This window comes from Daktulosphaira vitifoliae, unplaced genomic scaffold (assembly GCF_025091365.1).
Source record: "Daktulosphaira vitifoliae isolate Bord-2020 unplaced genomic scaffold, ASM2509136v1 Scaffold_4, whole genome shotgun sequence".
Taxonomy (NCBI): Eukaryota; Metazoa; Arthropoda; class Insecta; order Hemiptera; family Phylloxeridae; genus Daktulosphaira; species Daktulosphaira vitifoliae.
The window spans coordinates 32,024,909-32,051,394 of record NW_026099575.1 but is presented as its reverse complement, the minus strand read 5'-3'; the positions used below and the strand labels follow the sequence as shown (position 1 = coordinate 32,051,394).

The window sequence follows — 26,486 nt, the reverse complement described above, 5'->3', positions numbered from 1 at the left end:
AAAAAAAAAAAAAAATAAATAAAAAAAAAAACACATCATAGTAAAATTAATACCTTCTCAGCTTCGCATCGAAGCTAATATTTAAATACATTTAATCTATGTCTTTTTATTTTAAATATTATTACTTAAAATAAGTGTAATTAATTTTTTGTAGAGCAAAATATTTTGTTTTTATTATAATTTTAAAACTAAGTAGAAATTTAGGATTGTATGATATGCAACATATTATATAAAAATGTTCATTTGTTTATAATAAAAAATATAGCTCTATGTACTTTACATTTTAATAATAATAATAATGTTAAATTAATAAAGAATATTTATTTTTCATTTAAAGAATAGTCTTTTTATCAATTAATATGATTTTCTAATTTTAACTTAAAATAATTAATTAATTCAGAATATTTTTCTTTGAACAAAAAATGTCAAAAAGATCATTATGTAACTGTTATTACCTTAATATAAAACTATGCACATTATAACTAACAATAAATTTTTCTATTAAATACTTTTGATAAAACATTTTTAATTTTAGTATGTGTAATTTTGTTTAAAAATTGAAAGTACACTAATGTTTTTGGGTTGTATTTTATAATTTGGAGATCAGTAAAAGTGTGATTCAATAAAAATGGCTCACATACTTATATCCCATGATATATGCATAAATGAAGCAAAAAGTGTTTAATGGGTTTGATTCTAGTAATATTTTTCTACAATGAAACCAGCTAAAAATTATAATTAAGGTCTCTAAAAGCAATAATTTGTTTTTAAATCTTCTAAACAATTTTTAAATATACAATTACATTATAAAATCATGATGATTACAATAAAACTTAATAGTTTTCTAGTATTGGATTAAGTACACTTACCAGGTTCATGAATCATATAATGAACCCATCCTTTGCTCTGCTGAACACCAATTGATCTCCATTCATCTTCTGTTAACAAATGTGTTTTTGGTATAGTTTTGGCCATTTCTTTAGGTAAAACAACATGCCTAAAAGTTATTCATTTTGGTTAAAATAAACTTAATATCTCAGACAATTTTTATATAGATTTAAAAACATATATTTATATAAAATTACTATTTAAAACTAAAGGGTTTTTCAATAGGGACGCTACAAAAGTAAACCGATAGGGACAGCAAACGACGCTATATTTTTTCCCGCTCTCTTGACATTTCTCTTCAGTAAGGTTTGCCATTTCATCATGGAAAGATATACGATCCAACAACGAGTCGAAATTATTAAAATTTACTACCGAAATTCGGAGTCAGTGGCCTCAACTTTAAGAGCGCTACATGCAATTTATGGTCGTCATAATCGTCCTGCCAGATCAACAATTGAGCGTCTAGTGGAAAAATTTGAATCCACAGGCACAGTACAAAATGTTCCCGTGCCAGTGAGACAAAGAAGTGCCCGTAGTGTCGAGAATATTGCTGCCTCTAGCGCATCAATTGAGGAAGACCCAAATCAGTCTCTCACACGTCGTTCTCAAGAGTTGGGCGTATCTGTGACGTCGTTGTGGCGAATTTTGCGAAAAGATCTTGGCCTACATCCTTACAAGATCAAATTGACGCAAGAACTGAAGCCGCTTGACCACCAGAAGCGTCGTATGTTCGTGAATTGGGCTGAGCAACAACTTGAAAATGATCCGGATTTTCATCGAAAAATCATCTTCAGCGATGAGGCTCATTTCTGGCTGAATGGCTTCGTCAATAAGCAAAATATGCGTTATTGGTCAGGCAGCAATCCACACGTACTCCATGAGTCACCATTGCATTCCGAAAAAATTACTGTTTGGTGTGGTTTATGGGCCGGCGGCGTCATTGGGCCGTACTTCTTCCGTGATGATCAAGACCGGCACGTTACTGTGAATGGGAATCGCTACCGCTCAATGATAACCGAATATTTTTGGCCCGAATTGGATGATATGGACTTGGACAATATGTGGTTTCAACAGGACGGCGCCACAAGCCACACAGCGAATGTCACAATCGATTTATTAAAAACCAAGTTTGGTGAACGTATTATCTCACGAAATGGCCCAGTCAATTGGCCGCCTCGGTCGTGCGATTTGACGCCGTTAGACTATTTCCTGTGGGGCTACGTCAAGTCTATGGTCTATGCCAACAAGCCAGCGACGATTGATGAACTTCGTACGAATATCGAACGTGAGATTGCAGCAGTATCGGCCGATTTATGCTTGAAAACCGTCGAAAATTGGGTTCAGCGTCTGGACTTCTGCAAGCGTGCCCGTGGTGGCCATGCAAAAGAAATCGAGTTCCATACATAATGGCATCGAATGTACTTTCACATAAATAAAGAATTTCATTGATATCCAAAACCGTTTTTGATTTATTTAAAAAAACTTTTGTAGCGTCCCTATTGAAAAACCCTTTACAATCCTTTGGGGTGGCCAAAACTAGTTAAGTCTATTAGAAGCTATTTGAAATAACTTTTCAAAGATATTGATAATCAATATCTTTGGACAACTATTTAAAACATAAATATGCGTTTTTCAAATAAAAAAACCTGAATTGATAAGTTTTACAAATACCTAAAAAAGATTTTATTTAACCAATATTTTATTCAATTAAGTAATTAAAATAAGACATATTTGTATTGTATATACGCTTTAAAATATTTTTATACCATTCAATTACTAACATAAAATTGGAAAAGTTTGTGTTGTGAAAATTTGAATTTATATACTTAAGTTATAAATTAACATGTTAAAATAAAAATAATATACTATATTTAAAATTTGATGAAATTTACAACTAACGTAAAAAAAAAAGGGTATTTGAATGAATTGTCATTATAATTGCACAGATTCTTGATCAATGAATTGATAATAAATTAATTAATACGTATTTTTTTCTACAAACCTGTATTCGTATTTGTCATCGTAGTACTTATCCGAGTAATATATTTGTTTATCAGACATTGTTCTGATGAATTTTATTCGTTAACAAAACAACTAAATATAAGAAAATATGAAATATTCGAAATTGTTGAAAATTTAAGCCACTGTGACTAATAGGAAAATGCTGTTTCCTACTTTCGAACGCGGAACATTAAATTTATTGTAAACGTTCTTCTCCTTTTTTCATAAAAGCTATTGTAATATTATATACCTGTACTGAAATGTAAGGTAGAAAACACACCGGCTGTCAAAATAAGAAGATATACACAACGTAGTATCCTAGACTTGAACATTGAACAATAACAGAAATTTGGCGGTTGTATAATAATAGGAAGATGCGGGTCGCGGGTTATAGAATGATGCTAGTAACAGTAATAACCATAACCTGTACCAACGTCATTATAGTAGCTAAATTTTTGTCAAGTATATTCAGAACTGTAGAATATTCACAGTAATAAGAATAATTATTATTTATATTTTATGGATATCTTTTCAATTTCAAATTTTCTATTTCTCATATAAAATCTTTACCTATTCCATGGTATTACTTTTGTTTACGGTCATAAATTCGATTAAAATATGAAATTATAACACGAATTACTCTTCATCTCATAGGAAATATTGCACTTGACGATTTAGTCTTTGAAGAATTAGAATTATTTAATGAATTTTTCAAGATATTAAAATTTATTAAATTTATTTAAGCTATTTTTTTGTAACTCTTAAATATGTTTATATGATCCTTTTAATGATTTATCTTATATAATGATATTATTGTGCATTATCATCTGAAGTAGTTACATAAACAGTAACAATTATGTAGCTTCAGTTTGCAATAAATTAATTTTTAAATAAATCTCATACATATATTGAGTGTTCATTAAGTAAGGAAATTGTTTTCGATTATTCTCATTGTAGTAATAATTGACCTGTTTCCTGATAATTAAAGGAACATATCAACAAAAATTGTATTTCTTTGATTATAAGTTTATTTCAACTAATTTATAAAATACATTATAATATGAAAATTGTGTACCATTAATTGTATGAGAAAGCATTTTTTTTTTTTAAGGAATATAATTTTTTCATAACTTAAATGAAAATTTAATTTTGCTCTTTTGACTAGTAAGAAATTGGTTAAAACGTTTTTTTAATCTTAGACTCTCGATGAATAATGAACATTTTTTCATGAGTAAATTAAAATGATCAAACTCTAAACCATGCCATCTAATACATATCAATATAATATTTAAAAATTCAATTGATTCAATTATTATATTTTAACCAAGATATTCCCTTAAAAATTTTAGTAGATTCTCAATCTTTCACATAGAAGATATTATTTTAATTTGTCATATCCATAGTCTATTCCAACTATTTAGGGTTGTATCAACCTTAAAACTACTTGATAGGAGTTTTACAACAGCTGTCAATCTGATTTAACCACATAGCTGAGGGAGTGATACATTATTTTAATTAAAATGTTAATTTCAAATTTAATTATTTTTATTCCTTAAATTCGAAAAATGTGAAATTTTCTTTCCAGAAAGTACAGTAACTATCAAATGGGTCAAATAATGTGTATTATTTATTATCATATTATATTAATTTTATGTGCACTATTATTTTATTTATATCATGAATAAAACTATAAACTTCTTTTTTGCATGAATGTTTCAGTTATTTATAGTGTAAAATGTTTAATAATATAAATAACTGAAACAATTTGAAAGAAAATTTAATAATTATTATCAATAATTATGAAAATATAATTATAATAAATATATAAATAGTTTACAGTCAAAAAATAAAATCTTACAATATAAAATACAAGTTAAATAAACAAAAAACAATATGTACGTTGCAACAAAGTAATTTACTAAATGACTATTTACTCCGTAAAGTACTTCGTAAACGTAAAAATAAAGCATGTTTTGACATTCTTGATTCACCAGGAATATATTTATCATAAAAGTCTTGAACAAACTCTTCTATTTTAAATCCAAATTTTTGATAGAGAAACATAGCTGGGTTGGAAGGAGATACATGTAAGGTAATATCTCTAGTCATGCACGTCTAAAAATTAAAAATTAGTAATAACAAATTAAAAAAAAAAAAAACTTTATTCAATATTACTTGAATTAAATGATAAACCATAAATGTTGCAATACCACAATTAGTCCAGTATGGTCTGGTAAATAAAAAAGTAATATAATTTTCATTAGTACTGATATCAGGTACCATAAAACCAAAACCAACAACTAAATTCTTATATAAGGCTATTATACTGAAATCTGGATACAATAAGCTGTCTGTTACTGTATAAATAAATGTGTTTAAATAAATACATATACAAAATGGTATCTTCCAAAATAATGCTTTGATAATAATTATTCACCAGTTAATTCCTTATTTGGATTATTTTCCAACTTTTTAAGTAAATAAACATGTATTTATCTTTAAATTAAATATTAATCGCGAGAAGACTTAACATTTCTGCCATTTGCATAGAATAAATAATTAAAGCAACAATTGTGTTTTAAATACATTTTGATGGATTATTTTGTATTAAGATTTTTTATATTCTAATTATTTATATCTTTATTTCACAATAGTATTAAATAAAGTTAACTTGATATGATGTTTTATCAGTTAGTATGATAAATTCCAACAGTTTAAGTTAATGTGAGTATGATGCACAATGGAATAATGGGTTTGTTTCATTAAAGATTTTATAGAAAATTCAATTTTAATAAACGGAGCTAATTTAATATAAATTTACCTTAAATGTTTTGGTGACAAAAATGATCTTCTTTTTTCGGTTAGGGGTTAAAAGATAAAATTAAAACTATTTAATAATATTTTAGTTGAGAAATACATGTTATTAAAATAATAATTTGATCACAAGTTATGGGCATTGTCAGTTAGATATAAAACACTCTTTATATATAGTGTACAGTAAGTAAGGAAATAGGTTTCTATTGTTCTTATTGTTCATAACAATTGACCTGTTTCTATACTTATTAAACACACTATATATATTTTTTCCATTGATAAATAATAATATTATTATTATATGAATTATTTAAAAACTTTCACTTTGTGAAGAAATTGATCAAAAACTACTACAGAAGGTATTACCTGTTCCCCTAAAATACAACCAGACAGTCAAAATATAATATTCTACAAAACTTACAATCAATACCCGGCCAAAAGAATTCCCTTGCTAAAGCATTGACTGATTTTATGTGTTTAGCACGTACATAACTATAATCTATAGTTTCTGATTCCATACAAGGAGGTAATTTATTTTTAATCCTATAGTGATCTTTTATTTCTTTTAACATCTTTAGCCACAGTGGTTTTGTTTCTGCATCTTTGAGAATATATGGCTTCAAATGTCTGAAATGTAATTACAAACATATAATTTAAAAATATATAATAGCTTCTAAAGTTCATAATTATTATTATTAATGACCATATAACAACAAAAATGTTTAAAATCAAACTTTAAGATTTATAATATTTAATTTAACTATTCTTTTTATTCTTACCGATGAGTATATGGACTAATAATTGTTTTAGGCTTGGATCCACAAAGAAGATCCGTTAAAAGTATTGGTGTTGGATTTTCAGTTTTTTCAATATAGTATTCTTTTTTCTGTTCCTTTAACACACATGTTCTAGTGAATTCACTTGAACTATTTCAGTAGTACAATTTTGTTTACATACTTGATAACGATTAAAAATATTTAAATACTGTTGAGATAAAGATTGAACATTAATCTTATGTGTTGACAGTGAATAATTTAAAGTATTTTTAATGATTTGATTCTGACTACTATTATAATTATCAGAATTATTGTAATCTATTTCATAAGATGGGCTTATAGGTAAATAAGGATGTATTTTACTATTAGTTTCTGAAAAAACATCAATATTTCTACAAAAATTAGGTAGCAAATTGTCATTAAGTTGATCTAAATTTTCATTATCACAATTCAATTGTCTAAAAATAAACAAAACAATATCAATTAATTTTTTTATCAAATAAAGTTTTTAAAAATTAATATTACTCTTCTATGTATTGATTGTTTGGAAAATTAAAAATTGAATCTAATTTGCTTAAATCATCAATATCCATAGATAATGGTGATTTTAACAATTCTAGTGAAGCATCATTATTTCTTTGCTTTTGATATTGTGTAGTTATCTCATTTTCTAACCTAGGTATTTATATAAAATGTTTTTTACAAGTTAACATGATTATAAAGCGAATGTGATTTCAATACTATACATTTTATTAACAAAACATTTATTGTCTTTGTGTGGATTTTGAAATTTCTCTGTTATTTCTTTTACTAAATTTTCACCATCCATTTGTGTTTTTTTATTTTCAATTAAAGCATCCTTTAGTAACCTAAAGATTTATCAAAATAAATTAATAATTAAAATTTAGCTTTTCAAATGTTTACAATATTTTCAGTTAAAATATTATTTACTCAGTCGTCACATTTATTGCATATAAGCTACTACTACTTAATTCATTATTGACGTTGATACTTTCCAGATTTACATTTTTGAGATTATTTTTTAAATAGTTATCATTTTTGCATAGTATTTTTGTTTGATTGAAATTTTTTTTTAATAATCTACAACCATCTATCTATAAATTCAAAATTATAAAACATAAGTTCTCTTAAAACGCTCAATAGTTTTAAAGAACAATTAATAAATGCTGCAAGTTGTATAAATACCTACTTTTTCAGTGTTTTGAAAAGGCAAACAGTAATCATGTTCTTTTTTAAACCATCTGTTAAAATTTATTATTTTAGTAGTACGTATTGATAGTTTTCGATTCAACTCAAAAGCATTATTCTTTTTGAGTTTCTTTCGAATCCTTGGAAAATTTTTTAATTCTTGTATTTTAGATTCTTTATCTATATTCATATCAATATATCATACAACAAATATATGAAAAAATTGATTCATAAAATTTATCTATGTATTTAACTAAGTCTTGATTACACCTTTATTATTCATATTTCATAAGTACTATTGTGAAAATTTTCTGAAGTTGTCTTATTTTGGTAAAAAATTAAACATTTTATCAATACTTTTTAAAATAAAAACCGGCTTAAGTTTTAAAGTATTAAAGCTGTAACACGTTTTTCAATTTTTTTATTTTTATCATATTAATATTGTTATCACTAACCAATTTTTAACCAATAATTATGAGGAATTCGAATATAACTTCATTTTTAAAATACAAGTCATACATCTGTATTATTCTTATCATACTGCGGTGTTATAAAAATTGGGTGATGTGTTTTTTTTGAATTCGTTACTTTTTTTTCGTCTTAAATCATTACTGGCGCCTGAGACTTCATAACATTTTTATTAATCAGACATAAAATTATAAATAAAATAATTTAATGAGTAATTTTAAAATAATTTAATTTATTATTAAGTGTAATAAATTTTAATATGTCTTTATCATTGAAACTTTTATTTTTAATGTCATTCTTCCTTGCCCAGTGGATCGAATGTAAGTTTAACAATAAAAACTAGCAGTAGTATATTTTTATATTTTTATATTTAAAATAGGTAAGAGAGAAGAGTATGTAACATGTGGAACAGTTGCCAAACTCTACAACACTGATCTTAAAGTAAGACTACATTCCCATGATGTTAAATATGGTGCTGGTAGTGGTCAGCAATCTGTAACAGGAACAGAATTATCTGAGGATATAAACTCACATTGGGAAATCAAAGGACCTACCAATAAGATTTGTAAAAGGGGGTATATTTATAATTATTATAAGAACATTTTAAATACAAAATTTTAAACTAAAAAATATATATTTTTAGAGAACCTATTAGATGTGGAAATATGATACGACTAACTCATTTGACGACAAAAAAAAATCTTCATTCACATTTATTTAGTTCTCCTCTATCAGGTAACCAAGAAGTATCTGCATACGGTAATCAAGGAGAAGGTGATTCAGGAGATCATTGGTTTGTTGATTGCAGTGGAGATTTTTGGGAAAGGGATGATGATGTTCAGTTAAGACATGTAGATACTGGAGCGTAAGTTCTTTATATATTAAGAAAATATAATGAAAAATTCATCACAATGGTATTTAAGTTATGGTTGAATAAAACAAAATCTAGTTTAAGACTCTACATTTCAAAATTTTTTTTTATATTTCTGAAATAATAATTTTTTTATTATTGAAGACCATTAATATCATGGATGCAGGGGCATATCTTCTTATGGATTTGTTTAAATTTCTTAAACAAAAAACAACTTCTTTATTACATAATTAAATTTAGTAAAAAATTATTTAGAAATCTAAACAAATAGATAATTTTACTTTCATCAAAGACTTCCATTGCTTTAATTTTGTAAAATTTATCTGATTTCAATATCTATATTTTTAGATTTTTAATGGCTTCAAGTTTATCTTATGGCCGACCTATTAGTGGTCAAAAGGAAATTGCTGCTGTTAAAAACCCTGGTCCTTTCTCAACACATTGGCGAGTGAAAGAAGGAATTTTTATTCACACTGATGAATCTAATGAATTTCATTCTGATTATCATACAGAATTATAAGGATTTTTATTGAAAAATCATTAGATTAATTGTTTAATTGCTATTTATTGCTGTGTAATATGGATATATGTAAAATAATAAAAACATAGTTTTTTTTCATTATTATTATTGTATGATGTACATACTATCTAAATTATTAATAAATGATTATAATTTTGGTATAATATAAAATAAGAATATTCAATTCATGATAATGCAGTTAATAAAATTAATAACTATTTATTGTATAAATATCACATACAATTATTGATAATTAGAATTATCTATTTTTATAATTCATAATTATAGTATAAATAACCTATAAAAGATTTTGTATAATTAATTTTATATTTAACTTGCATAAAGTATTAACCCTGTGTTTTGAATTAAAAAAATATTACAATAACAATTTTTAACAATATTTTTGATTAATAACTCGGTCTAGTAAATTAAAAAAAAAAACTTAAAACCCAATTATAATTATATTTTTATGAACTTATTTAATTATACAATTAAAATTAAATATATATATTGTATATCTTACTGTGTATATAACAACCAAGTAGTAAATATAACTATGATAATGTAACTAATAATAATCAATAACCTTTGATTTCTTTGATGATAGTACTCATTAAAATAATTTTATTTTGCATCCTTTTCGCCAATCTGAAATATACATTATTTAAATAATGAAAAAGTATTTATAGAAAATAAAATTGAATTTGTTTCATAATTAACAAAATAATTAGTTATTAAAGGATTATTTTGAATCTAAGCTGCTATGTAGTAAAAAATTAATATATTATCACTTTTTTAAAATTTGTTCTTAAATATAATGTTAAGTTAACGGTTATTGAACATTATTTTTTTACAGAGTAATTGCTTAATTGTCTCTACTATAGTATCATATAACATAAAAATTATTAAAGTATTTATTTGAAATATTTTTAATGTCTTTCAAAAATGTATTTTTTTTTTATACTTTTAAAAGTATGTAAAACAATAAGTTATTCAGTTTTGATGCTTCCAATTTTTATTCTGCATTTTTTTTTTTTTAATTCTACTATATAATATGAACAACAATAATTACAACTGTTATATTTATTCACCAAGGTAACCTTGTTGAATATATTAATTTGATTTATAAATTTAAAAAAAAGGTTACTTTTAAATTCTATAAGATTTTAAAAAATGTTGTATTTTGTAAAGATTTATGAAAATCTTATTCTTAATTTACTAGTAATTTAAAAAAAAAAATTAACGTATCAAAAAATAAACTTAACAAATAATAATAACAATTTTTCTATTTGAAACACCAAATAATCACAAAAAATTATTATGAAGATAAAACCATATTGTCATTAGCATAAATTTATGAAAAAATTTGGAGACTAAATTTATTTTTTCCCACCTTGAATATCTTTTTGTATAAAAATATATAATTTTCTTAAAATATTAGGGTGCCCCTTTGATTTTTTCTTATGCACATTGCACTTAGTACCAGTATGTTTAATTTAAGAATATAAAAATTAGTTATACTCCTTACTCTTGTAAAAATCATGTATACTCACTTAAATATGCATTAAAAGTTATAAAAATGTTTAATTTAAAACATAAGTATTTTGAATCTACCATGAAACATTATATCAAGGTCGCTAACTATAGAACCACTAGTTAAGAGACAATTTATGTTTTAAGATGAATTAGAGATTTATTTTTAACTTAAATTTAAGAAAATGGCTAGATTTTGAATTGTTTTAACTTGTGTATTATAAAATAATGATGTAGTACTTCAAATTTTTTGAAATAAAAAGTATATTTTATTTTGTATTTTTCAAAATATTGTGATTCTCAGTTATCATTTATATATGTATCTAAAATGGTTAACTAATATAACTAAATTAAAAGTATTTTTTTTTTTTTAATGAAAAATAATAATAAATATTTAAATGAAAATATAAATTTTTTATATTAAGTTACTTAAATGGTCACTAATTCAGTTATTCCATAATAAATAATTTGAACTATGTGGAATTAATTAAGTTTTATTTAAGTTTCAATATATCTATTCAAGTATGGGTATAATATACAAATAATCATAAATGATATTATGACTATATTTATATTTACTAAAAAAATAAATAAATAATCATTTAAATTTATTAAGCAATTCTGTCTATAAATGTTAGTCTGTCTAAAATATTAACACTTTAAAAAAATCATTCACTAATAATTATTTACTATTTAGGTAGTAATAATTATTACCTAAAGAGAATAACATTTTTAATAAAAGCTAAAAGTTATTAGCACACAATTCACATATTAGTTAATGATCATTTTGTTTAAAAATAAACTCTCTAATACAATCTAATATTAATCATTACATTATTTAATAATAGTATTTGTGATAACTGGTAGTAAAATATACTAAAAATTGTATTTAAGCGTTTATTAAGCAATTACATCAGAAAAAAAAATTAAGCATGACAATGACAATGGATGAAAAATTTAAATAACAATTTATGTTTATTATATATAAAAACAAATAAAAATTTTAAGTATATTAATTTCTAAGCGACTTATAAAGTACCTCATTTAAATACTTGTATATAAAAGGTGTACAAATGCCTAAACCAAACATTAAAATATACGGCACAAATTTGAAGTTTATGTGTGGTTTTTTTCTCAACAGAAAAGCTAACATACTTAGTTTCTTTTCTGAATATGGTGGGTATTTCACTCTAATGAATAAACAGAATTATTAAATACTGCCACAAAGATTAATGTTTATTACAATATAACTTCCATTGAACAGAAGTTTTACTGTATGAGTAGTTATACTCACGAAGAAATTGTTTCTCCAATTACATTGTAATCTTTGATTAATACACTTTTACGATGGGTGAATGTATCAAATGAATGTTTTCCATGATAAGCTCCCATTCCACTCTGACCAACTCCTCCGAATGGTAAATTCTCAACTGCAATAAATAATTAATGAAGTAATGGGTTTAAAAATATACACTATAGGTAAATACCGCAATCATTCATGCAACTAAATCTTAATTTTTATTTTTTTTTTAACATTTGAATTAAGCAGAAATTTACCATACCTGATTATTAGTATAACACTAAAACAGTTATTTAAAAAAGTAAAGCTTGCTTACTAACATAAAACTTGATAGTCAAATCAGAAATGGATAAGAATTGTGCACTAACACAAAATTAAAAGCTTAACATACTAATATGCTACTAACTTTTGTATACAATTTTAGAATATTCGGTTATTTAGATAAGAACTGCATGGCATAACTTGTTACTATTGCTAAGAAAATTTTAGATAGCACCGTTACCTTAGCAAAAATGCTACATCATAACTATAAAATTAACTTCATTTAAGTAGTACAATAAAATTAAACTTGTATAAAGCTATTAGACAAAATTTCATGCAAACTTTTACTTTAAACTAGTTACTTTTACTAACTTTAAAATATTTCAATTTAAAAAGATTACCTATAAGGCAGAGAAGTGAAATGAGCAACTTATGAAATTCTTGAATAACCTATAGTTGATATTTGAGGTCAGTAACTTTTATGTCATATTCTATACATAGAAGAATTTAGTCATTGTTAATTGTTAAAATGACTAATATATGCATTAACTGTAAAAGCTGTTATCTAAATACTGTAGTTGCACAGTACCACAATAAGTTTATACAATATGAGTGTATTTCATTTCCACTTTTACTTGATTCAAAATATTTAAATGTTAAAATGTTTTTAAAATTATGGTATATATTTAAAAAAAGAGTATTGAAAACCTTACTGCAGATACCTAAAAATTAAGATAAAATATGAAAAAATGTGAAACTTCAGTATAATGTTACAATTGGAGCATTTCCTGAACATTTTCTAATATTAATTTTTAAATATGCCTTTAAAAATACATATTTACCTCTTTAAATAAAATATTAACAATTTAATAAGGTTTTTTTTACATATGTGACATGAATTTGCAAAATATATACTTATTGACTTTTAAAATTATTTCTAAAATTGCTCATTCCACTATACCAGCCTGTATTCAAGGAAGGTGCCAGAAAATATTTTTTAAATTCATTCATATGTTGAGAGAGGATTATGTTCTGTTTTTACATCTAATATAACTCTTTTTATTTAAGTTTAACAACTCACATGTAACTTAATAGTAATATTTTTTTTAAATAAAAAAATTACTATAATTATTAAAAATTAATTTTAAAAACTTTTTTTAGAAGATATTTTCCTAAAGATTTTCAATATGATATCTATTTTTATTTTATTCTGTTGTAATTTTAATATAATCCATTTTAATGAAAACTTTCTATTTAAAATGAATTTGTATTTATCTACATAAAACTTTTGAACTTAAATATGTGCATCAACACTCATAAATTTATGTGTACACAATAACACAAAATCATAAATTTATTCTACTCACCAGAAACGTGTACAATAGTATCATTGACACAAATACCACCAGCACTCACATTTTTTATTATATTTTCAATAATGTCTTTAGTTTTTGAAAAAATGTACAAAGCCAATGGACTATGATTTCTATACAAATTTATTATTTACTATCACCAATAAGATTCATTTAAATTTCATACACACATACAATAAATTTTGAGAATTTTATTATATTAACATTCAACATCTATTTTTGATTAATGTATAATGGCTAGAAATGTAAAAATATGGTTTTTTACATTTCTAATAATGGTCAAATGAAATATCATTCATTAGCAAAATTAAATAATTAGTAAAAGTATAGAATTATTATGCATTTCTTTAAAATATTTATCCAATTAAAAAACATATAAATCATTAACAAAATTGTAAATTTTATAGGACACAAGCATTTAAAAATTATTATAAAGAATAAAAATAATTAAGAAAATCTAGAAAATTGTTGTTAGTAAAAAGATGCAGATAATATACATATAAAATAACTTTAGAAATTTTGATTTTTTAAATTACCCGCATAATGACTAACAGTGTCATTAATAACAAATGATCCACTAGATGTTTGTCTCCTAAACAATTTCTGCATTTCTCGGTCAGAAGAAAAGACATATAATGTTAATGGCTTACTCCTGGAGTATAAAAACAATATTGACAGTTATTGGCTATTGAAAGCTAACTTTAATTTTTTACATAATTTATAAAATAAATACATCCCTGAAGTGGTATGAACAAATTTTTGAAATTTTCATAAAAGCTTTTCAATAACATATTATTAGAAAGCTACAAAATCACTAATAAAATTTTAAAAAAAGTCAACAATATTCTAGATTAAAATATACAATAAATAAACTTATAAAAAAATAATTTGCTTAAGTCTCTAAATATTTTTCAAAAGTAAAATAACTTTATTACCTGCTGTTTATGAAATTAATTGCATCATATGCATTATCAACATTCAATATAGGTAATATTGGTCCAAAAATTTCTTCTTTCATTATGGGATCTGATGGTTTCACATCAGTTAGAACTGTTGGTTCAATAAATAGCTCATTTTGATCATGACGACCGCCAACTATAATTGTCCCACTTGTATTCATCAGATCCAATAATCTCCTACAATTTTTATTTTATTTAAAAATATTAAAAATGAGAATAGTTTTTCATCTGAATAGAGCATGAACTAAGAACATACTTAAAATGTTTCTCAGAAACAATTCTACAAAAATCAGGAGAATCTTTAGGATTTTCAGTAAACCAAGTTTTCAGAGTACTTTTTATTTTGTCAACTAATTGATTTTGAACTTGTTTAGTACATAAAATATAATCTGGTGCAATACATGTCTGGCCAGCATTAATGCATTTTCCCCACATTATTCTTTTGACAGCAATATCCATATTCACTGATCCATCAATATATAAAGGACTATAATAATAAATAAACATTTATCAAATTTAATAATAAATTAAAATTTTTAAGTTATAATTAAACAAATTAAATTCTATATTTCTCATTGAATAATTTTTTAGTTAAATTCCTTTTTAACTCAAATACATAATCATGAAGTTATAACATAATAAATATAGATATGTAGAATAATAAAAACAAATGGAAATTTTTAGTCATCTTTAGCTAAAATGTCTACCTACCTAATATTTTATACAGAATTTTCAATAAGTATTTAATCACACAATTTTTTTAATAAAAGTTATTTTCTTATAAAATTGGTACATGTTTTTATTTCTATTATCAAATATACATTCAATTAATCTATTGTTCTTTAAAATAAAAAAATTTAAAATCAACAGTGATTATTAAAATTAACTTTTAAACTATTTCAGTTAACTAAATGTGATTGGATAATAAAGTAATTAATATATATTTATAAATTAGTGTTATTCACTAATAAACCTAACTTACATATATTACACACTGAGTATTTTGACAATCAAAAACATTAAAACTATTTTACATGCCTAAAAATATGTATTTCAATGTATATTACCTTTTTCCACCTAATTCCAATGTAACAGGGGTTAAAAATTCATTTGCAGCAGCTCTTACAATTTTTCCAACAACTGTTGAACCTGTATAAAATATATAATCAAATCTCTGTTTGAGCAATTGGGTAGTCTCTTCTACTCCACCAAGAATAACTGGAAAAGCGTCCTATAAAACAATATTTGATTAATATTTATTATTAACTATAAAATAAAACCATTTACTTTATTGAGATACTTAGGTATAAGTTCAGCAATTAGTTTTCCAGTAGCTGGGGCCATTTCTGAAGGTTTAATGACTACACTGTTACCGGCTGCTATTGCACCAATTGCAGGTAACAATGTTAGTTGCAATGGATAATTCCAAGCACCCATTACCAGCACAACTCCATAAGGATCTTTATGTATTAGAATTTCATCCAAAATATTTAACAAAGGTTTGTCAGGCTACAAATTTATTTAAATAAAATGTTTATGTATAAATAAATCAAAATAATTGTATACTTACATGTTCTTCTTTCATCCATGAATCAACTGAATCCAAAGCATTTATGATATCATTTTTCAAAAAATCAATTTCAAATATAACAGCTTCGTGTTTACACTGTAAAATATAAATAAATAATAAACTTGAGAATACTCATTAAAATGAAATAAAATAGACACAAACTTTTTTTAAGTCTGATGCCAATGCTATTTCGAAGTCTGAGCCATTTTCATTCAAAAGTTTTAGAAGTTGTCTCAAATTATGTTTTCTTATGTGTAAAGATTTTGTTTGATTACTATTATAAGCTGTTCTAGCTTTTTCCACAATCTATAAAAATAAAAAAATAACTTAATTAATCAATTTTTTGACTAAAAGTAATGTATCTGGATTAATGTTCATTAATATTAACACTAGAAAAGCATCATTTTTACTTCTGAAATAACATTCAGATAAGCTGTTAGTCTTCTATAACTGAATTAATGTGTTAATATATTTTTATCAATTTGATTAAGAAATCATAAAAATATACAAAATAATTCACTTATCATGAACTACTTAGTTATTTGAAAAGTACAAATATTAATAGTTTTTTTCTACTGGTTTATTTTGTTCAATATTTTTCTCATTCTATTAGCCATATTGTATTTTTTATGTTTAACCCTTATAAAGTTTTCAAATGGCAATATACATAATTACTGGCTTATTTATTAGATAATGATCTAGTTAACAAAATTACTAATCAATAACAACTTTGGACCATTATTTAAGAAGTTATGAATAATTTAAAGTAATGACTGAATGTGAAGAGTGGGTGCTGTTATTTTTATAACTAGACATTGACCGAGTTCACTCTTCCTCCTGCTAAACATATCAATACTAAGTATAATCATATCAATAACTTCTAAGTTATTGATATGATCATAAGTTGTGTTCGACCAATCATTTTTTTAATTAGATTATTATATATTAAATAAACTAGCTAATTATATTTATAGTTATAGTGTGTTGCCATTTGAGGAATTAAAGTTTGCATTTTTATCGGGTATAAGGGATAAACATAAAAAATTGATTGTTTGAGAGAAATATTGAACTAAAAGAACTATTACTAAAATTTTATTTTTATTTTTTGATTAATTAAGTGGTTCATTACAAGTGAATAACCTGTATTTGTTAAAGAGGTGGGCAAGAACTGCCCATGCACTCAGACCTAGAAGTCCATTGTATGCATCACTCTGTATTTAATACTTACATCAGCATAGTCAGCCATAATTTCATTCAATTTGTCTTCTAAAAAAAAAGTTTCAAAAATAATTTAGTAAAAAGTATAAGTAATTTTCAGAAAACTGATACATAATGTTACAGTATGAATTATTAATTTATGATAACTCTGAAGTTAATATTAAATACATAAATATTTATTATACAGATAAAAAACAACCTAAAGTATTTTCTTTCATATTAAAGTAAAATACGAACTAATTAAATAAAGTTTTTTTTTTTCTAATAGTGTAATATTATGCCATTATTCATTTTAAGTATTAAATTTAAGCTTTTCCCTTATAAATTATGTAATATTTGTATTATATAAAGTAAAATATCAGATTATTAATAACAAAATAAATTATGTCTTGAACAGTCAATTAATAAAGTAATAACTTACAATAATTGAACGAAATAAATAACTATAAAATAATCGCATTAATTACTGGTCAATCGTAGTTATCAGAAAATATTTGAAATTTGAACTTCTTATCTCTTAATACAAGATTATGTTGTAAGTATAATGTGTTAACAATTAACGCCCTATTGACAACCTGAAGTACAATTATTAGTTTACAATATTTAACAGTATAAAACTGACTGAACAAAAAAAAAAAAAATTAATTGATGATTTACAAATTAGCATAGTCTATTATCTAACCTTAAGTACATGCTACATTAGAAACAAATGGTGGTGGTGGTAGCCAATGGTAAAGGAAACTAGAGTACCAGTAACAGGAAGTATTAAATGATGTTTACAACACATTAACATTTTATTAATTGTTAAATAATACTGGCATGAAACTTATATTGTCCGCATTCAAAAACAAAACAGATGATTAGTTGAAAACAATAATTATTTTCATCTATACACCACTTTTGTTTTTGTTTGTTTCATATATTTATTTAACTATTAATGCCTAGATTCAGTACTGACAAAATATTTTTGATTGACAAAAACAGATAAATAAATCTGTTAATCTATTTATTAATAACTAATTTTAAACTTTTCAAAACTATNACAAAATATTTTTGATTGACAAAAACAGATAAATAAATCTGTTTTTTTTTTTTCATGAATAGTCTATTTTTAATAAATTTTATACAGATTTTTATAAGTAGAGTAGAAATATTTATTAGCTAATATGACTTAGACAATATATACGGGTCAATCCATGCCAAATCATCCAGAAGTGGTTGCATGACCACCTCATATTTTTCTGAAATTTTCAGGGTTTATTCATTATGCTATATTTAGATTAAAACAATTTTTATTTTTTTTAATGATCTTCCCATTTTTATGGCTATTTCAATGTAAAAAAAAGTTAAAAATAGGTAGATCGTTAAAAAACACAGATTATTCAATTTCAACTCAATCGAATTAAAATTTTAGATTTGACCCTATTATAACTTAAAGATTACATTAAAAAAAAATTAATGTGAAATTCTAAGCTTAAATGACTCAAAAAATGGCGCTTTTTTTGTGAAAATTGACGTTTTTGAGCTCACTTAAAACCATCAAGAAATTATTATTTTATTGTGATTTTTACATGTGGTATTGTGTAGTGTATAATCTATGTTTCAACTAAATTTCAAATATTTAAAACAATTATCTTGGGATTTAGAGGCCTACAATGTTAGACATTTTATGAAAATACGTGTATTCTAAGTGCAATATCTCTGTTGGGGGACCTAATTTTCAAAAATTCTTTTTTTAGTTTTGTATATATATATCTGCTTTATACACCATAAAAATTTGAAGTTTGAGAAAAATGTGTAACATGTAAAATTTAGCATTAGAAAATCAGTAAAAATCAAATAATTTAATGAAAGTTTTTTGTTGTTTTCAAACCACAAATTTTAAAAATATATCATTGTATATGTAATATATTATAATCAAATTTTTAACTGATATTTATGAAGACACAATATTCTAACTACTAGAAAAACCATGAATATTTATTAAAATATTTTACAATATTATCATAATAATTTTATTTATTTATTTTTTATTTTTCAACTAAAATAATGAATTTTATATTTATAACGTGTCTAATAATTATATTGAATTATAATATATTACATATACAATAATATATAAAAAAATTGTGGTTTGAAAACAACAAAAAACTGTCATTAAATTATTTGATTTTTACTGATTTTCTAATGCTAAATTTTACATGTTACACATTTTTCTCAAACTTCAAATTTTTATGGTGTATAAAGCAGATATATATATACAAAACTAAAAAAAGAATTTTTGAAAATTAGGTCCCCCAACAGAGATATTGCACTTAGAATACACGTATTTTCATAAAATTTCTAACTTTGTAGGCCTCTAATCCCAAGATAATTGTTTTAAATATTTGAAATTTAGTTGAATCATAGATTATACACTACACAATACCACATGTAAAAATCACAATAAAATAATAACTTCTAATGGTTTTAAGTGAGCTCAAAAACGTCAATTTTCACAAAAAAAGCGCCATTTTTTGAGTCATTTAAGCTTAGAATTTCACATTAATTTTTTTTTAATGTAATCTTTAAGTTATAATAGGGTCAAATCTAAAATTGTAATTCGATTGAGTTGAAATTGAATAATCTGTGTGTTTTTTAACAATCTACCTATTTTTAACTTTTTTTACATTAAAATAGCCATAAAAATGGGAAGATCATAAAAAAAAACCCAGCACAGGGGGGTCGCGGCACAGTGGTGACGTGGCATAGTTGGATCAAGTATAATGATATCTGACAGTGATTAAAATCACTATCAAAAAAAAACGCTTCGATGCAAATCTTTAGATAGTGTTTAATTTTAAAAAATTGGTGGATTATTCCAAAAGCTTCATAAACTGCTAGTTCCTTATTAATATCCTGATTAAGACAAAGTATGTAGAATAAAAAAGAGATTATTAGAAAATAGTATTTCCCATAAAAAAATTATATTGATCAATACACTTTTCAATAAGTTATAGCATTATAATGTTAAAAATGTAAAAAATAAAATTGAGAATTTTCACACAATAATAGCATTTGGTAGCCATTTTCACCTTGAAGATAAAATAAAGTCCGAAATTTTTTTTTTCCATGATAAAGTATATTACATTAGCTTTAATTTAAGATATATATAAAAGTGTCAGACTTTCCGGAACACTTTCAAAATTTAAGTTGAAAAAGTCAATTTTTTGTGAAAAAGTTGTCATTTTGAATCCCCCCCTGTAGGCAGGTAAAAAGTCAGATTTATAAAAAAAATATACCAAATGATAGGTAAAGACATCATGCATCTACAAAAAAAAGAATTATATTGATCCATACATCTTTCGAGAAGTTATAGCATTATAAAGTTAAAAATATAAAAAAGAATTTTTTTACAAAAATCGTATTTTTTTTATTAAGTTTAATGTCTGTTTTCACCATGAAGATAAAATAAAGTCCGAAATTTTTTTTTACCATTATAAAGTATATTACATTAGCTTTAATTTAAGATATATATAAAAGTGTCAGACCTTCCGGAACACTTTCAAAAGTTACGTTGAAAAAGTTCTACTTTCTATATGCATTTTTATGTTTTGAATCCCCCCTGTATTTAGGGAAATGGTCCGATTTAAAAAAACAGTATGTCGAATGAAAGATCTATATAAATACTACTTCTCATAAAAAAATTGTAATGATTCATACATTTTTCAAAAAGTTATAGCATAATAAAGTTAAAAATGGAAAATACAAAATCGAAAATTTTCACACAAAAATAGCATTCGGTAGCCATTTTCACCATGAAGATAAGATAAAGTCCGAAATTTTTTTTTTTCATGATAAAGCATATTACATTAGCTTTAATTTAAGATATATATAAAAGTGTCAGACCTTCCGGAACATTTTCAAAATTTAAGTTAAAAAAATTAATTTTTTGTGAAAAAGTTGTCATTTTAAATCCCCCCTTGTGGGCAGGTTAAGGGTTAAATTTATGAAAAAAATATACCAAATGAAAGGTAATGATATTATGCATCTATATAAAAAAGAATTATATTGATATGTTCATTTTTGAAAAAGTTATGGCACTTTTAAGTAAAAAAAATTGAAAAAATTTCGAAAATTAGCGATTTTTAAATTTGTAATTTTTTTGGAGGTTTCCCCCATTTACGGGGAACGAGGGAATTTTTTTCAATTTTTAAGGGTAATGTCTTCGACTAGATACGATTTGTGATCTTTTGACGTATCATTGAAAGAAATCGGTTCGGTGAGAGCTGAGAAAAAGTGGTAACAGACACAAAAAAAAAAAAAAAACACATCTTAGTAAAACCAATACCTTCTCAGCTTCGCATCGAAGCTAAAAAATTGAACAGAAATCGTTGCCAACGTTGGTTATGTTTATGAGACGACTATCAAACAATCATGCAGACAATAATAACAACTCTGGTTGTTCTATTTTATCAAACATATTTTGAAATTCCAATGATAACTTTATTGTTGGAGGTATTATTTCCAGGGATTTTATTCCCGTAGTATTTTTACTTAATGGCGAAGAAAAATCAAACGGCAGCCATCGTTTTATGGAAAATATGTCAATAAACGTTCACTCAGAACTTGGATATAAAATGTTCTCTAGCGAGATCAATGTTTGTTTTTCGAATTTAAATATATTGATTTCGTATCAATCACCATAGAAAATGACAACAGAATTTATTTTATATATGAAAACATATTTCAAATAAACTGTAAATATTGTTATACGTGTTGAATACATTTTAATTTGTACTATTGTAAAATTGACAAATTGTACTTATCTCATACCACTTATAAATATAAATTATGAAAATTTCTTTTTTGAACCACGCTTGATTTAATAACTGAGCAATATTATGACAAACCTAAGCGTGGAATAATAATAGGTTAATGGCACAGGGAAACACTAATTGTAGTGGTCCCGCTATCTCCATAAAAAGAAATGACGAACAAAAAAATATTGTTTAAAACAGTGGTCGGCAACCGGCGGCCCGCTTTAAATTCTAAATCGACTAATTTAATTGAATATCATTTTGTATAAATATAATTGAACGCTGCGTTTTTGGTACGGGTATTTTATATAAGTCATATTATTATTTTAAGTTTTAGATAGTATTTTTTTGCATAATAAATAATGTAATTATAAATTTTTTTTTTTTATCTGGCCCGCGAACTCTTTTTAATTTGTAAATGTGGCCCGAGAATTAAAAAAGGTTGCCGACCACTGGTTTAAAATCAATTTTACAAATCGTAATACGTTAATCATAACAGCTTTTATTGTTCTATAGATAGCGGCCCCTTGCTTCTGTGGCTAGTCCACCCTTGCTTCAAAATATTTATAATTTTTGTTGAAAAGGTTAGAAATATTTTTAAAGGAGAGCTTTTCTCTAAGCAATTTAATATCGCTTTTATTATTATTATTTTATTTTTAATCATTGTTTGTTTTGGTAAAAACCAAAAAATATTGTTCATAAAAAAAGCAATTTTTAAATATATTTAATATTTTATTTATTGAACCATTCAACTATAATTGATAATTGATATTAATAAATTACAATTTAGATTAAAAAAAAAACGGTAGCACAGTGGGGTCGAGGCACAGTGTGGACGAGGCATAGATGGAACAAGTATAGATGATATCTGACAGTGATTAAAATCACTATCATAAGAAACGCTTCGATGCAAATCTGTAGATAGTGTTTCATTTAGAGAAATTGGTGGATTATTCCAAAAGCAACATCAACTCTTATTTCTTTAATTATATCCTGATTAGTAGTTCTTTGATTTTAAAATATAATATATGAATGAATACTAATTATAGTTTTTTAATTTAGTATGAAATTGATATTTAATAATTTAATATTGTAATTTAAACGGAAAAATTATAAAAATAATAAAGAAGTTATAAATTGCTTTACTTTTATGTGTATAAAAATTTAAAGGGCTTGATACAATAATTATCAATTAAAACTGTTTGTTACTATGAATGAATGCACTAGACTTCAAGGAACTTTCATCAGAAGCAAAAATATTCTTTTCTAAATCAAATTTTCGCGTTGTTTTCAAATCTGCAATTAGACTTTATCTATCAGTTCTAATTTTTTATATTATTACTAATTACATATAAAAAATAATTAAAAGAAAAAAAAATTGTTTTCAAATTATTACTAATTTGATTTTTAATATGATAAAAATAATCAGTCCAAATTTTCATTTTTAACCTATTTTTTTGGTTCTTTAAAGTTGATAAATTTTTGATAAAGATTTATGAAAGTTTATAGTAAAAAAAATTGAATATATTACCATAACTTTTATCTCAATTACAAGTTTAAAATTAACATCTAGGCCAGTCAATAAAGGAAAATTTCTTAAAAAATTCCCAACCAAATTTTGTTTTATTAATAGTTGAATTAAAATATGTATAATGACATACTAATAGTCTTCATTGANTAACTTTTAGCTCAATTACAAGTTTAAAATTGACATCTTAAAGGAAAATTTCTTAAAAAATTCCCAACCAAATTTTGTTTTATTAATAGTTGAATTAAAATATGTATAATGACATACTTATAGTCCTCATTGATTTAAATTGAGCTTTTTTTTACAGCCTCGCAAAAGTTCAAAAATATGAGCTTTTTTAATTTTGTCAAAAAATATTTAACTTACAAAAAAAGTATCGTACAAAAGTTGTTTAAAAGACAATTATAAACAAAAAAAATATCTTATATTTTTTCATTTAAACAAATATTTTTCGAGTTACATTACATTTAATATGAGTACTAAAATTTATATTCCATTTTTTTCATTTTACGGTTGCTTTTTATCATGTTATACATTAGACACAATGTTATAAATGCATATGTGTGTATGTGTGAGTTTATTTATTTATTGTATCATTAAAGTGTAGTGTATATTAAGATACAACCGATAGAGTAGGTAATTGATTTGACGCTATATTATTTAAACCCAACTAAACGCTAAATTGTACATTCCCAAACAACAATCATATTATGTCAATTGCCACCGGAATTTCTGGTAATCTTTTTCTTTTTCTTTGCCTTAATCCCAACTACTTGAGGTCGGCCACCCTTATCCTAAGATTCTACTTGACACGATTTCCCACATCTTCTACGCTCACATCAGCTGTCCTCAAATCGCATTCAATAGCATCCCTCCATCTCTTTTTTGGTCTTCCTCTATCTCTTCTTCCTGCAACGTTCATTTCTATAACTGTTCTTACAGCTTTCGATTCTTCTTTCCTCATACCATGACTAAACAATCTAAGTCTATTTTCTGTCATCTTATCCACGATTGACGCAACACCTATACTTCCTCTTATATGCTCGTTCCTTATCCTATCTTCTCTAGTCACTCCACTCATCCAACTAAGCATTCTCATCTCTGCTACACTTATTCTCTGCTCTACTTTCTTATCAACCGCCCAACACTATGAACCATACATCATAGCTGGCCTCACAATTTCATACTAAATTTAAAAACTATAATTAGTATTTATTCATATATTATATTTTAAAATCAAAGAACTACTAATCATGATATAATTAAAGAAATAAGAGTTGATGTTGCTTTTGGAATAATCCACCAATTGCCTAATTAAAAAAAAAAAAAAAAAATTGGTTGGGAATTTTTTCTGCTATTCTCCAAAATTACTCCTTCGTTGACTAGAATGAATCATTAAATAGAAAATTTTATGAGAATTAAAACAATGTTATTTTTAAGATTAATATGCAGTCAGGAAATTTTATAATTACTATTTACAGTATATTTATCAGAAAAACTCATTATTTTTTTGCATTTTTATAGTAATAGAACACTTAAATAGAATAAAAAAAAAATTTATTATTTTGTATCCCTCTTGTGGGTAGCTAAATGGTTAGATTTATAAAAAAAAACCAAATGATAGATAAAGACATACATCTAAATAAAAAAAAATTATACTGATTTGGCCATTTTTGATAAAGTTTAACAGTTAACAAAGTTATAAGTTTTATACATTGTACTACAAGGAACTTTCATCAGAAATAAAAATATACTATTCTAAATCAACTTTTCGCGATGTTTTAAAATGTGCAATTAGACTTTTTCTATAACTTCTAAGTTTTAATANCAAATGTGCAATTAGACTTTTTCTATAACTTCTAAGTTTTAATATTATTAAAAAATAGTATTTACATATAAAAAAAAATAATTAAGAACAAAAAAAATTGTTTTAAATTAATACTGATGTTGATTATTAATAAGTTAAAAATGAGGAAAATGACACATTTAACCTATTTTCTTAATCGTTTAAAGTTGATTGTTGTAAATGTTTATAATAAAAAAAAAAAATTTATTTTACCATAACTTTTAGCTCAATTGGTAAGTTTGACATTGACATAATTAAATAGAAAATTTTATGACAATTAAAAAAATTGTATCGTTAAGATCAATATGCAGTCAGAAAGTTTTATAATTACTATTTATTGTAAATTTATCAGAAAAGCTCAATATTTTTTTGCATTTTTATGGTAATAGATAACTTAAATAGAAGTAATAGTAATAATTTCCTAGGAACTTTTGTTGTTTGTTGAAAAGATTCTATAATTGAAATATTGAGAACTTAATTAATTTTAATGATTTACTTTAACTAAATGTACCAATCAAAACAAAGTTGTTAAAAAGATTTACTCAATTGAGT

The 26,486-nt window shown here is 24.2% G+C and overlaps 4 protein-coding genes across 14 annotated transcripts in view; 1 reads left to right on the top strand and 3 right to left on the bottom strand.

The window, feature by feature from the left end:
- LOC126903593 (cyclin-dependent kinases regulatory subunit) overlaps positions 1-3,227 on the bottom strand; it is a 9,536-nt gene extending 6,309 nt beyond the window's left edge. Inside the window, exons 1-2 of the mRNA XM_050681874.1 lie at positions 2,891-3,227; positions 870-997 (exon numbers count right to left, since the gene is read on the bottom strand). Coding sequence (XP_050537831.1) covers positions 870-997; positions 2,891-2,949 — 187 coding nt within the window. The 5' untranslated portion in view covers positions 2,950-3,227. The remainder of the gene's footprint in view (positions 1-869; positions 998-2,890) is intronic.
- A 1,459-nt stretch (positions 3,228-4,686) lies between these two features.
- On the bottom strand, positions 4,687-8,092 carry LOC126906267 (tRNA (guanine(37)-N1)-methyltransferase). Of its 3 annotated transcripts, none has more exons than XM_050686706.1 (9): positions 7,690-8,088; positions 7,431-7,594; positions 7,226-7,348; positions 7,005-7,154; positions 6,661-6,937; positions 6,483-6,595; positions 6,125-6,330; positions 5,065-5,246; positions 4,687-5,004 (listed from the first exon to the last, which is right to left on the bottom strand). In XM_050686706.1, the coding sequence occupies exons 1-9, from the start codon at positions 7,876-7,878 to the stop codon at positions 4,816-4,818; spliced, it is 1,593 nt and encodes a 530-aa protein (XP_050542663.1). In that variant the 5' UTR covers positions 7,879-8,088; the 3' UTR covers positions 4,687-4,815. The 3 variants fall into 3 exon arrangements, with proteins under 3 accessions (XP_050542663.1, XP_050542666.1, XP_050542665.1); XM_050686709.1 differs by having other exon boundaries at positions 7,686-7,787; XM_050686708.1 differs by having other exon boundaries at positions 4,789-5,004; positions 5,065-5,119; positions 7,690-8,092.
- A 175-nt stretch (positions 8,093-8,267) lies between these two features.
- LOC126906268 (stromal cell-derived factor 2) lies at positions 8,268-9,649 on the top strand. The gene is made up of 4 exons (XM_050686710.1): positions 8,268-8,476; positions 8,536-8,731; positions 8,800-9,021; positions 9,376-9,649. Exons 1-4 carry the CDS (start codon positions 8,416-8,418, stop codon positions 9,545-9,547), a joined length of 651 nt encoding a protein of 216 aa, XP_050542667.1. The 5' UTR covers positions 8,268-8,415; the 3' UTR covers positions 9,548-9,649.
- Positions 9,650-9,750: 101 nt separating this feature from the next.
- The window catches only part of LOC126906265 (aldehyde dehydrogenase, dimeric NADP-preferring), a 25,047-nt gene continuing 8,311 nt past the window's right edge, over positions 9,751-26,486 (bottom strand). For 3 of the 9 annotated variants that reach the window (XM_050686701.1, XM_050686700.1, XM_050686704.1), the window contains 11 exons: positions 17,772-17,818; positions 16,706-16,849; positions 16,544-16,639; positions 16,261-16,482; positions 16,041-16,204; positions 15,230-15,460; positions 14,950-15,150; positions 14,009-14,127; positions 12,375-12,510; positions 12,120-12,270; positions 9,751-10,195 (listed from right to left, as the gene is read on the bottom strand). In XM_050686701.1, the coding sequence (XP_050542658.1) occupies positions 10,172-10,195; positions 12,120-12,270; positions 12,375-12,510; positions 14,009-14,127; positions 14,950-15,150; positions 15,230-15,460; positions 16,041-16,204; positions 16,261-16,482; positions 16,544-16,639; positions 16,706-16,849; positions 17,772-17,818 (1,535 nt within the window). In that variant the 3' untranslated portion in view covers positions 9,751-10,171. Of the gene's footprint in view, positions 10,196-12,119; positions 12,271-12,374; positions 12,511-14,008; positions 14,128-14,550; positions 14,667-14,949; positions 15,151-15,229; positions 15,461-16,040; positions 16,205-16,260; positions 16,483-16,543; positions 16,640-16,705; positions 16,850-17,771; positions 17,821-18,182; positions 18,394-26,486 lie in introns of those variants that run through there. The other 6 variants (XM_050686699.1, XM_050686702.1, XM_050686703.1 and 3 more) reach the window with 5 other exon arrangements.